The sequence below is a fragment of the Chelon labrosus genome (genome assembly GCF_963514085.1).
Source record: "Chelon labrosus genome assembly, chromosome: 6".
Lineage (NCBI taxonomy): Eukaryota > Metazoa > Chordata > Actinopteri > Mugiliformes > Mugilidae > Chelon > Chelon labrosus.
This window is the reverse complement of record NC_140342.1, coordinates 671,288-684,014: the sequence shown is the minus strand read 5'-3', so window position 1 is coordinate 684,014 and position 12,727 is coordinate 671,288. Positions and strand designations below refer to the sequence as shown.

General features: G+C 42.1%; 1 protein-coding gene across 1 annotated transcript in view; it reads right to left on the bottom strand.

The window, feature by feature from the left end:
- The window catches only part of cntnap2b (contactin associated protein 2b), a 111,072-nt gene that overhangs the window by 44,279 nt on the left and 54,066 nt on the right, over positions 1-12,727 (bottom strand). Inside the window, exons 8-15 of the mRNA XM_084546215.1 lie at positions 4,456-4,714; positions 2,671-2,820; positions 2,297-2,459; positions 2,045-2,151; positions 1,719-1,838; positions 1,322-1,437; positions 741-825; positions 170-326 (exon numbers count right to left, since the gene is read on the bottom strand). Of these exons, the coding sequence (XP_084402341.1) occupies positions 170-326; positions 741-825; positions 1,322-1,437; positions 1,719-1,838; positions 2,045-2,151; positions 2,297-2,459; positions 2,671-2,820; positions 4,456-4,714 (1,157 nt within the window). The remainder of the gene's footprint in view (positions 1-169; positions 327-740; positions 826-1,321; positions 1,438-1,718; positions 1,839-2,044; positions 2,152-2,296; positions 2,460-2,670; positions 2,821-4,455; positions 4,715-12,727) is intronic.

Sequence of the window (12,727 nt, the reverse complement as noted above, 5' to 3'; positions counted from 1 at the left end):
CAATTTTTCAACTGGTCTTAAAATTTTGATCAGGAGTGTATAAGGACCTAATCTACTTTCTGTAGATATTCAGTAGAATGATAATAATACAAATAATGTTTCATTTACCCCTAAATCCTACGCATTGGACCTTTAGCTATCATAATAAATAATATAATGGTGTACTCACCAAGAGGGTAGGTCAGCGTCACAGTTGCAGTAGTGTTTGGGATCAGTACAGTTGTGTTCAATACCGCAGGAACACTTCTGTATGCCTGGTCCTGAACCCCCCCAGTAGGAATGTCTCTCATTGGCTCTTCCTACCCACCAGGTAATTGGGGCACCACCTGGGATTCAAACCAACCAACCTGGAATCAGTTTACTCTCACTTTCATCAGATCAATTCATAAGTCAAAGTACTTGTATTAGCAATTTGTTTTCCTTGTTTGTTTGTCTTTTGGAGGGGGAGCCTTTTTTCTTCCCAACTGTGTACAGTATATACTCTATCTCTACTACCACTTATTTTGTTCTGCCAAAAATAACTGGTTCCAAGCTCAACATGTCAACCTAGATCATAGTCATGTATTAAAAAGTGACAACTTTTCTGTCCATGCATTTTTCTGCTAGATCCCTTCCTGCCTGTGCTTTTCGCTCTGGTATCCATTAAGCTTCGGCTTAACCTTAACTTTCTCCTCTCCTGCTCCTGCTCCATTTACTAAACCATCTGTGTTTACTAAAAGGCTTTAATGTAGATACTTCACCAGGACTGTTGAGAAGACGAGACATACGGCAGGCATAGGCTACATACTGTTCACAGTTCTCCGCACTGCTGGTGACTGACAATACCTGGTCACAAAGGAGAAAAAGAGGGAACTTCTTATGTTTTCTTTTATAAAATGCTATATTATTCTATTTTAACCTTTGAAGGAAGAACGGCCTTTGTGTTTAAGAAGAAACTAGGAGCAGCAGAATGGGGAGTATGACATGACCTTATTGCTTTACAACTGATAGAAATGGGAACAGACATATGTAATTCAACATATGAGCCAGTAGAGTACAGATCTATGTTAGTCTGTATGTGATTATTTCATGCAGTCCATTATTTGCATTTTATTTTATGGTAGTCCCCTATGCATTAATATCAAAACTCTACTACAGTATACAGTTTTTACATAATATCGATTCAGTTTCAACTTAAATTTACATTTTAATTCAGTTTGTGGCTGTATGCTATGACTATTAACACAAATGCAATACATAAAAACAGAAATTAATTTTCCACCCAAAATAACACAAAATCTGCAACAGGCAGTATTGGGCAAAGGGTGTGATCGCTGTGTACCTGCTGATCCGTCACATTGTAAGTAATTTGCAGCACAGATTTCCCGTCCGGCTCGCCCCGGGTGACAGACGTCTGAGGAGATAGGTTGTTCTTCAGTATAGTCCAAACCGTTTCCTCTATAAGACCAGAAAATAGTCATTGTCAATAGTTGCCACACCTTTTTATACAGTTTGTCTGTAAATGCACAAAAAGTAGTACTATACAAACATAACAAGCAAGGCTTCTAAAAGCAAATGCTTGATGTAGCAGAAGCTTGTGTAACATTGTGGAGCAAGTGTTGCAGGTAAACATATTTATAATATATAGATCTGATTTTGATATTTTTGCTGTCTTTCCTCAAGCAATATCAGAAAATTAAATGTTTTAAACCTACACCATTCTCAAAACAACATCCCACCTGCCATGTCACAACTGACTCTGAAGGGCGGAATAGGGCCACTGCCATCAGGGTCAATCCAGTAGTTCCCTGGACTCTTCCCCTGGTGCTTATACTCCTCACAGGACTGCTGATACAGTGCTACAGAAGAGCCACAACACACAGCTCAGCGGACACAAAGCAATATGTGCACGTGTCTATGTATATTTGTGAATGTGCATGTGCATTAGTTTTGATGTCTAGACCGAAACATATTTATAGTCACCCTGTAAACAGAAATTGGGGATGAAAAGTTCCCATACAAATTTTAGGTCAAGTGATTAAAAGAGCACTGTATAAGCACTTACATGTATGGCAAGTGGCTCCAGTGTAGCCAGTGCCATTACAGTTGCAGCTGAATGTATCCCATGTCTGCGAACAGCTGCCCCCATGCTCACAGTGGTTAGGAACACACCTGACATGACACACAGATGCACAGGGGCAAGGCAGCCATGTGAACACAGCAAGAACAAAACCGTTTCTGATCTACAATATCATCCACTATGCTTTTTCTGCTTTTGTTACAATTTTGAGTTTTGAACAGTTTGAACTGAACTCACCTGTCTATAATGGCACACATATCAAGGCTGACATTTTCAAAGGCTCCAATGAGCCCTTGCTCCAGTGCCCTTAGGTCAGTTAAATGATCATCTATGTGGATCATCTTCATGCAGCCCTGGAAAGTGCGCTGCAGTGATCGGGAGTGAGTGTGCAGGAAGTAGCCTGGAGAAATGTGGAAAAGGTCAAGGGTCATTCTTACAACCACTGGAGAAATACTGATGGTATGGACCATGTGAGAATTGGACAGTTGGTGTGTGATAGCACACAATTAATCAGACTTTGACTAGAAAGAAATTAAAGTGGTTAACTGAGTCACCACTTTCTGACACATCCAAAGTTACATTGGATAGTTAGCTTTAATTAGTATAATCACCTCCAAAGTAGTAGATCCCTCCAGTCTGGATCTGGATGGGGATAGCTGTTCTGACTGTTGATGCCTCATCTCCATCGACAGTCAGCATAGCATAGTTTTCCAGTGCATTCAGATGGACATTGTGCCACTGGCCATCATTTAGTCCTGAGCCTGTCAAGAAAAAAAACTCTCCAGTCAATACAATTTGCAGGATTAAACTGACGACAACAATAAGAATTAAGGAAAGCAGCAATATGGAAAAAAATTACACTGCCTTGACAAAAACAAAGTCACCACCTGGATTTAACTAAGCAAATAGATACAAGCCTCCTATTGGATAATTACTGCATGGAAAACTATTCTAAAAACTATTAAAATTGGACTGAGAACTGTACATTATTAAAAACTGGAAGGATAGTGGGGAACCATCGTCTTCGAGGAAGAAATGTGGTCGGAAAAAAATTCTGATTGATTATGATCGGTGATCACTTAAACGTTTGGTAAAATCAAATTGAAGAAAAACAACAGTAGAACTCAGGGCTATGTTTAATAGTGAAAATAAGAGTACAATGTGAAGAGAACTCAAGGGATTGGGACTGAACAGCTGTGTAGCCTTAAGAAAACTACTAATCAGTGAGTATCCAATAAAGGTTCAAAAAAGGCAACTGGACTTGTAGATTTTAGAGAAGACATTTCACCACTCATCCAAGTAGCTTCTTCAGTTCTAGGGGACTGGTAGGAAGTCTGAGTTCTGTAGGGAATGCAAATGAGCGGAAGTACGTAGGCAGGCGGAGCCAGGCTCGGGAGTCTGAGGTTTAAATAGGAACTCCTCCTGAAAAAAACTTGCTTGTTATGCTAATAACCTAGAAACTGGTGCAGCTAATTTCCATTGTTGAGGGTGGACTGTTTTGTCCCTGTCCTCTTCCCTATGAATGGTTCTCTAACGACTCTTGTCCGTCAGAGGCTCCAGTGTCAAGGTGTGAATGAGACTGAAACTTCTTGGGGACAGAAGTTAAAACTGTATTGTAAATAGATGGCAGATTAAATCTCAGTCCACCTCCTCTGTTTAGTGAAGGTTTTTCCAGTCTGACATAGATGGCTTCCTTTACTCCTCTTTCAAACCATCAGTCTTCTCTGGCTAAGATTTGGACATTGTTATCTTCATAGGAGTGTCCTTTGTCCTTCAGGTGTAGGTGGACTGCTGAATCGTTTCCTGATGAGCTGGCTCTCCTGTGCTGGTACATGTGATTATGGATGGGTTAAACCTCAGACTTCCCACCAGTCCCCTAGAACTGAAGAAGCTACTCGGATGAGTGATGAAACGTCTTCTCTAAAACTCTACAAGTCCAGTTGCCTTTTTTGAACCTTTATTGGATATACCATGACCTGGATGACTGAGAACCTTCACAGACATACTAATCAGTGAGGCTGATGATAAAGATGGGACTCTGGAGCAATGGAAGAAGGTCATGTGGTCTGATGAGTCCAGATTTACCCTGTTCCAGAGTGATGGGCACATCCGGTCAAGAAGAGAGGCAGATGAAGTGATGCACCCATCATGCCTAGTGCCTACTGCACAAGCCTGTGGGGGCAGTGCTATGATCTGGGGTTGCTGCAGTTGGTCAGGTCTTGGTTCAGCAACATTATGTGACCAAAGAATGAGGCCAGCCGACTTCCTGAATATACTGAATAAACAGGTTATTGGTGGTGACTTTTTTTGGCCAGGCAGTGTAGCTACAAGTAGCAATAGTAGAACAACTGAAGACTAATTAACTTCAATTCTAAAAACTAATGAGTTGAGCTCACCTGATGAGATGGCAATATGTGTGGTCTTCTTCTGTGTCACATTTATGTAGACAGTGACCTTGCCCTCTGTCAGTCCCACCTCCAACCATCCATCAGCTAGTGCTGTAAACATGAGCAACCCATTGGGGTTCCATGTCCTGAAAGACAAACTGATTGACAGAGTGTCGCTGTCACTCTGACCAGGAAGCTGCAGGAAGGACGTGGAGTTGAAGAAGACAGGAAAGGAGTTCGACTCAGCACAGGAGAATGTCAAGTTACGCTACAGTGGAAGAAAGACAGAGAGACGGAAATTAAAGTAGACCATTCAGTTATGGACTATCTGTAAGAAGTTAAACAATGGATTGCTGCTGAGTCACTTTCAACCTTCAACTTAATTTTTGTAGAATTTCCCTTCCTGTTTTTTCAATGAAAATTTTATTTTTTCTAGCTCCAAGTATTTCATAACATCTGCCATAAGATTTGTGTGAGTTGGAGACGTTTTTTGTTTCCAACTGAGTAATATTAATCTACGTCCCAGTAGGGTGACAAAAGATATCATATTATGCTCGGCGCTGTTTTTAACTATAGTCGAGTCAATAATTCCTAGAGTTGCCACAAGAGGGTCTTGCCTTTATTGGTCTGTGTAAAATCTTTGACAAAGTCTGAAAAATATTATTCCAGTAGTTCGATATCCTTGGGCAACTCCAGAACATATGGCCAATTGATGCCGGTTCGAGTCCGCATCGATCACATGAGGGTTCAATTTCGGGGAATATTTTATGTAGTTTTTGTTTGGTCCAGTGTAAACGATGTACTATTTTAAACTGCAGGAGGCCATGTCTCGCACATACTGAAGAGTTGTGAATTTGTGTTAGGGCTGTCTGCCATTGCTCCTCTGTAATCTCCTTGTCTAGGTCTTCTTGCCAGGTTGATTTCAGATGCTCCATAGTAACTGTACCTGTCAAATTAAATAGTTTTTTATATATATTGACTATACCTCCTTTCTTACAAGGATCCTGTTTAAGTATCGGTTAGATTGAGGATTGGTTAGGAGAATTCGGATATGATTTATTATGCTGTTTTACAAAGCTCCGTACCTGTAAATATTTGTAGAATTGTGACCTTGGTATATTGTATCTTTTCTGCACACCTTCAAATGTTGGGAATATTTCATCTATAAATATATCTAAAAAATTATGAATTCCTTTTTCCACCCAATCATTAAACATAGTATTGTTGTATGAAGGTGCAAAGGAGTGATTTTCAACAAGAGGGCTTTGAAGTGAACCAGGCTGCCATCCATAAAATTTTCGCACCTGACACCAAATCTTGAGTGTATGGGAGACGACTGGGTTAGGTTCCGATTCAGAGCATACAGTAAGTAGAGTTGAAAATAGCCTAGCTGGAAGGGAAGAGGGATAACAACAGGTCTTTTCTATATTTAACCATATCGGAGGTTTTTTTTTTTTGTAGCCAGTAGGCCATCATCTTAATGTTGCTTGCCCAATAATAAAGTTTAAAATCTGGTAGTCCCATTCCTCCTACTGATTTTGGTCTTTCTAAGAAAGTTTTCCTTAATCAAGGTTTTTTCTTATTCCAAATAAATTCTGAGACAATTTTATCTATGTTTTGAAAGAAGTTTTTTTTTGATACAAATGGGAATACACTGGTATAAAAAAAAGAAATTTAGGGAGGATGGTCATCTTGATTATGTTAATTCGGCCAACTAATGATATGGGGATATAGGACCATCTTTGCAAGTCTTCTGTTGTCTTTTCAAGTAATTTCAAATATTTCTCCTTATAAATGTCTGTGAATGTTTTGGTAACGTTGATTCCTAAATATTCAAACTGGGTTTGAAACTTTAAAGGGCAAGTTTTCAAAAAGTTGTTGTTCATTTTCCGTCTTAATCGGGAATAATATGCTTTTGTTAACATTAAGTTTATATCCTGAGATTTGTCCAAATTTGTTAAGGATAGAGATTATTACCGGGACTGATTTAGAAGGGTCAGATACATATATCAACAAATCATCTGCGAACAGTGTTGGGATCTGAACCTGGTGGTGAGCTATGGATGCTCACCACGCATAATCAAGTTAACCACATGGCTGCCTTTGTCTTGGAAACAAAGGGAAGCACCAGAACTCTATGTCCCACAATCCTCCAGGTGTGAAAAACTGACCAAGCAGTTCACTGGCTGACAGTGGCATGTGACCTATGAGGTCATCAGGTCATATAAAATGCACCGTTTGGCCTTTGTTCTCTCTCTTATTCTCTTATCCTCTTACCCTCTACAACTCCACACCTCCACGTGGAGACCCCCAGCCGCTCGGCTGCAGCTGGGTGCCAGGCCTGTTCTCCTTACAGCAGCGAAGCGAGATCCTGCTGAGGAATCTACACCAGGTCTTTTAGCCAACAAACAGAAGGTTTGCAGGCTAAACTCCCAAACAACAGGAGCCACACGGCTAGTTAGCACCGAGCTGCTAACAAGCCACTTCAAAGGACTTCAAGGAGCGGCCAGTTTCCCTCCAACGTCTGCCATCAGGAACACACAGCAAGGATTACAACTTTTCCCAGTTTGGTCTTCCATCAGGAACTGCCAGCTAAAGGAGCAACACACCAGAAATGGACTTTCCACCAACTGGTAGTATGACCTGGGCCTAGTTAAGCTAAGCAAAGCACAGAACTTAAACTTTGATTGAATGTGATATTTGTGTTTATTGAGTTGTTTATAGTATAGTGGTTTGATGTTAGTTTAGATTATGCAACACATAGACTCAGGGTCTTGCATGCTTAACTAACCACTCTTCCTCTAACCTGGCACCTCATAAAACCCTATCACATTCCACATATCTACAAGCCAGCACATGGTCTGAGTGTCCCCACTCAGCAGCCATTGTTTCCTTTGTGTTCAAGACCTCAAGGCCCAGCGGCCATCTTGACACACCCACAACCAGCGGCCATCTTGGCACGCCCACAACCGGCGGCCATCTTGGCACGCCCACAACCAGCGGCCATTTTGACACACACACACACACACACACACACACACACCTGTAGTATAGCGTACACTGTAGTTAGATTGTATGTTTACTTTTATTCTTGTTAATAAATGTCTTTTAAACATACCTGTCTGTTTAATATTGCACAAGAGTGAATATTGCCAACCTCTACACTGCCAAGAACTCCAAATTCCTTCAACTTTAACTAGTTGTTAACATGGTAATTTTGGTTATAGTTATTAAGTTAAATATTAATTGACAATTTAGTATAATTTATGAGACTGTTTTGATTAATTGGCTATCTTTTCCCTTCCTAGAAGGGTGGTGCCCCGAGGTGATCTAGTAATTCAGATCCAATTATTTAATAATAAATAATTATTTTTGATAATTATTAATTATTCATGATAGCCAAACCCCAATACTGAGTGCCTTAGTACCCAGGGCCAACAACAGCTAGATCTTGTGCTCTCCCCCTCCTCTAGAAATCCCACTATATTCAACTGCAGAACGCAAGGAAACTGCAAGAGGTTCAATTGCCAGTGCAAAAAGGAGCGTGGATAGTGGACAGCCCTGTCTAGTTGATCGCGTTAATCTAAAATACTCAGACCTAATCTTGTTTGTCTGTACTGAGGTCATTGGAGATGCATAAAGGAGTTTGATCCATGAGATAAATTTTGGGCCAAAGCCAAACCTCGACAGGGCCCAGAAGAGATAATCCCACTCGACCCTGTCAAAGGCCTTCTCCGCATCTAAGGCTATCAATATTTCAGAGAGTGAAATGCAGTCAGATATATATATATGATATCAAATAGTCTGCGAATAATATGAGTCATTTGTCTATTTTTAATAAACCCAGTTTGGTCTTCATGAATTACAGTTGGGAGTATATTTTCTAATCTGGCTGCCATTATTTTAGCTAAAATTTTAGTGTCTACATAGACTCACAGGTCTGTATGATGCTGTTTCTAGTGGGTCTTTCCCTTTTTTATGTATTAAAGAAATTGTTGCCTGATAAAATGTCGTTGGAAGAGAGCCTCTTTTAATCGATTCATTGAAGACCTCCAAAAGGAAAGAATCAGAATCAGACTTTATTGGCCAAGCATGTTTACACATACAAGGAATTTCCTTTGGTCCAAAAGAATAGACCGTGGCTACCCTCCGCGGAGCCATCTTGGAAAGTTGGGGGCAGGAAAGGGGAGAAAAACAAGAGGAGGGAGGAGGAGAAAAAAAAAAAAACAGCTCCCAGACTACACTTCTCTGGGGGGAGTACAGTGTGGGACCAGGAAAAAACCTCAGCAACATAAGCACATATGAGCACACTTCACAAGAGGTCAAAACAACTTGCACCGGGGGAGGGGAAAGGGGGCTGGAGGTGTTCCAGTGTAGGCAGGCATCCCCCGGCCACAGCCAACTACGGCGCAGCCATGGGGCCCCGCCTGTTGCACTGGATGGGTAAAGCTGCGAAGGCGTGGGATTGGGGGTAGGGAGGTGACTTGCATATGTGCATGTGTGTGAGTGTCCTTGTCCATGTGTGTACATAAGCCTGGAGAGTCGCTTTGTCTAGCCTCCCAGTCAGTGCCTCAGTTCGCAGGATGTCATCGCGATAACACAGCAGGTTGCCATGGAGACGTCCCTGATTGGGTCCCAGACAAAGTCAACCATCAACAGGTGTCCATGAAGGAAGGGAGGCAGGGATGGGACAGAGCGTCTCACTGCAGCGATCTCCTGGGGGGTTTGTTCCAGCAGCGGCCTTGGCCAAGCTGGCTCCGGAATGCAGATTAGAATATGATTGTTTGGGTTAGGGCGAGTAGTCGCATTTCAATAGACACGATCTACTCTTTGTCCATTCTGGTCTCTAAATCCATTCATTCGCCTTAGCAAAGCTGAAAACTTATTCTCCAAGATGGTTTCCAGAGAGAGGCTCTTAAAGTTTGAGACAAGACAGGACGAGACGTGAGAAGCAAAGCAGGAAGGATAAGGGATAGGAGAGAGGGAGAAATGCGACCGCCTCCGTTGAGAGCTAAAGGTAGTGAGGAGTCTCTGCAACAAAGGTCTTGTAAAATTCAGACGTGTACCCGTCTGGGCCAGGTGCTTCAGAGCTTTGCAAGCTCAACTTCATTTTTGCATTAATAAAAATAAAAACCTCTCTTTGACCACTGGCCTGCATTTGAGCTGTTCTTGTAAGCTAACACTCCTTCAGGTGTGCTGTTTTACCAGAGCCTTAAAGAGGGATGCACATTTCCTGGTCTATATTTTTATATCACGGCTCCAGTGGTTTGTCTTACTGTACAGTTTCATGGAACACATTTTTTATTCCTTCTCAGAGTCTCTTGGTTGAGCCCTTTATCTGGCCCACTGGTTTCTTTTAGCTCCTGTCTGTTTAAGTCAACCCCTCTCAATGAATGACTCTTTACACTGTTCAATGATACAACTTCCCACCTTATCCCACAGACTCTATCACCCCTGCCACCTAAAGTAGAAATAAGAAACAGCACACACACAAATAAAAGTAATATTCACTCTGTTGGCTGGTTTGGAGACTACCAAAACATCCGTACATGTCACGCCCAAATTTGATCTGAGATATAAGAGTGAAAAACAGCAACAACAAGTTAACTATCTATGCAAGTTCATACATGAACATGAAGCAAACTGGAATAAATGGCTTGACCCTCGATTGCTGGATGACATTATCAGTTATAGTGATAAATAGGAGGAACGCATTTAGCCAGTTGCCATGGTGCAAGAGTTGTAAGGCAGGCTGGGCTCATCATCCACCTGAAGGATTGTGCAGCTGGAGAAAAGACTTTGACAGTAGGGTGCTCTCAGTGGTGGCTTGTTAACAGGGGCGCTAGGACGTCACCCCCATCAAACTTGCAGGAAAAAAGTATAGACACAATAAACATAAATTACCTAATGAAAAATAATTTTGACATCTGTTCACTCATACAGTGTAGACACACTGTATGAGTGAACAGATGTCAAAAATGACATCAGCATCCCCATTCCACATTGGTTTTATTTGTTTTTGTGTAAATACTAGGGCCGGGACTCGATCAAAAAAATTTATCTAATTAATTAGAGGCTTTGTAATTAATTAATCGAAATTAATCGCATTTTAATCGCATATAAATATTTGACCTGAGAACAGTGAGAAGTAATTTTTCTCATATGGATATTTCCCATCCACGGGGCCAACCAAAGCGGTCTCATCAGCTTCTTCGTTCATGTTCACTGTGGTTTGTTGTTGTCTGAAGTAATGAACGCTAGTTGGTGCTCCAGTATAATCGGTCCGCCGAAACTCATCCAGTGAGAAACGTTCCGCGGTACAAAAATAAGTGTGATTAAAATGCGTAAAAAATGTTTAACGCGTTATTTTTGTGTAATTAATTAATCTTAATTAACGCGTTAAAGTCCCGGCCCTAGTAAATTCATAAGTTTCAAGGGTGAGGGATGCTGGCCAAATGAGTGTGTATGTATGTTCTTCAGCTTTTGACTTGCATGTGACTTCATGCTGGTCTCTAATTGGTCACAATTGGATTCTCCTCCGGGAGCAGCTCTCTGTGTCCCTGGCGAATCAGGATGTCATTCTTCGTCCAATCTGACTGATTCGCGACAGCTGTCAATTAGAGTCACACCCTTAGCCGCCTAGATGCGCAAGCAGTGCGCGTCAGAGTCTGACTTATTTTCAGGAGACAATGGCAGCTTCAGAGGAAACATTCATTCATTCACTCATTCATCTTCTGTAACCGCTTATTCCTGTGAAGGGTTGCAGGGCTAACACAGAGAGACAGACAACCATTCACAGTCACACGGACACCTACGGCCAATTTGGAATCACCAATTAACCTAATGAACATGTCTTTGGATGGTGGTAGGAAGCCACAGTACCCGGAGAGAACCCACGCGCATACAGAAAGAACTCCACACAGAAAGGCCCAGTCGACAGAGGAAACAATGGGAGCAAAAGAAAATTCGGTAATTTTCTTACAAAAATATCCTTTCACGAGACGTTTGCTGGAGGAATACAAGTGGATAAAGGACCTTGGACCGGACTGACCAGATTTAAAAATGGAGCTGCAGGAAAGTGACCGTGGATGGAGTTACACCCTCGGCTTCTCCCGCTTGTGTTACGCCAAAAACACGCCAACCACAATAGCTGGATGAGACGTTAGCAATGCATTGTATTGCCTTCCCTGCTTGCTTTTTCAAAGTGTTGGCACTGAAGTTTTGTGGATAACAACGGTGGACATCAATGGTGGTCTCTCTGACCTGAATCAGAATCAGAATCAGAATCAGAAAAGACTTTATTGCCAAGCATGTTTGTACATACAAGGAAAATATAGATGGTTTCTAAAATATAGAAACTTGGCTCTCAAATATACAAAAATACAAAAAATATATACACAGTATATTTATATGTATATATATGTATATATATATACAGACATACAACCAGAACATCTACTGTGGGATGGTAGTGGGTTTGATGTGTTCATGGGGGGGGGGGCTTGGTATTGTTCAGCAGACGCACTGCGGATGGGAAAAAACTGTTCTACACTCGATGGATCGCAGCCGTCTGCCAGAGGGGAGTCTGTTGAATAGTCCGTGTCCAGGGTGAGAGGGATCAGTCCTGGAAGCGTACAGCTCGTCGAGAGACTTCTGACTGCAGCCAATCACCTTCTCTGCAGAGCGAATGACACGCTGCAGTTTGCTCTTGTCCTTAGCAGAGACTGCAGCATACCAGGTGGTGATGGAGTTGGTGAGGATGGACTCAGTGATGGGAGTGTAGAAGTGAACCATCATTGTCTTTGGCAGGTTAAATTTCTTCAGCTGCCGCAGGAAGTACATCCTCTGCTGTGCTTTTTTAATTAGGGCACTGATGTTCAGCTCCCATTTGAGGTCCTGGGAGATGATGGTGCCCAGGAAACGGAAGGAGTCCACAGTGTTGACTGTAGAGTCACACAGGGTGATGGGGAGGAGTGGGGCTGTGTTCTTCCTGTAGTCCATGAACGTCTCCACTGTCTTGGAAGCGTTCAGCTCCAGGTTGTGGCAGCTACACCAAGTCACCAGGTGGTCAATCTCTAGTTTGTAGGTGCTCTCATCTTCACCTGAGATGAGCCTGATGAGGGTGGTGTCATCCGCAAACTTCAGGAGCTTGACAGACTCGAGGTGCAGCTGTTTTACAGGGAGAAGAGCAGAGGTGAAAAGACACAGCCTTGAAGGGAACCCGTGCTGTAGGTACGGGAGACTGAGATGTGTTTTCCCAGCCTCACATGCTGCCTCCTGT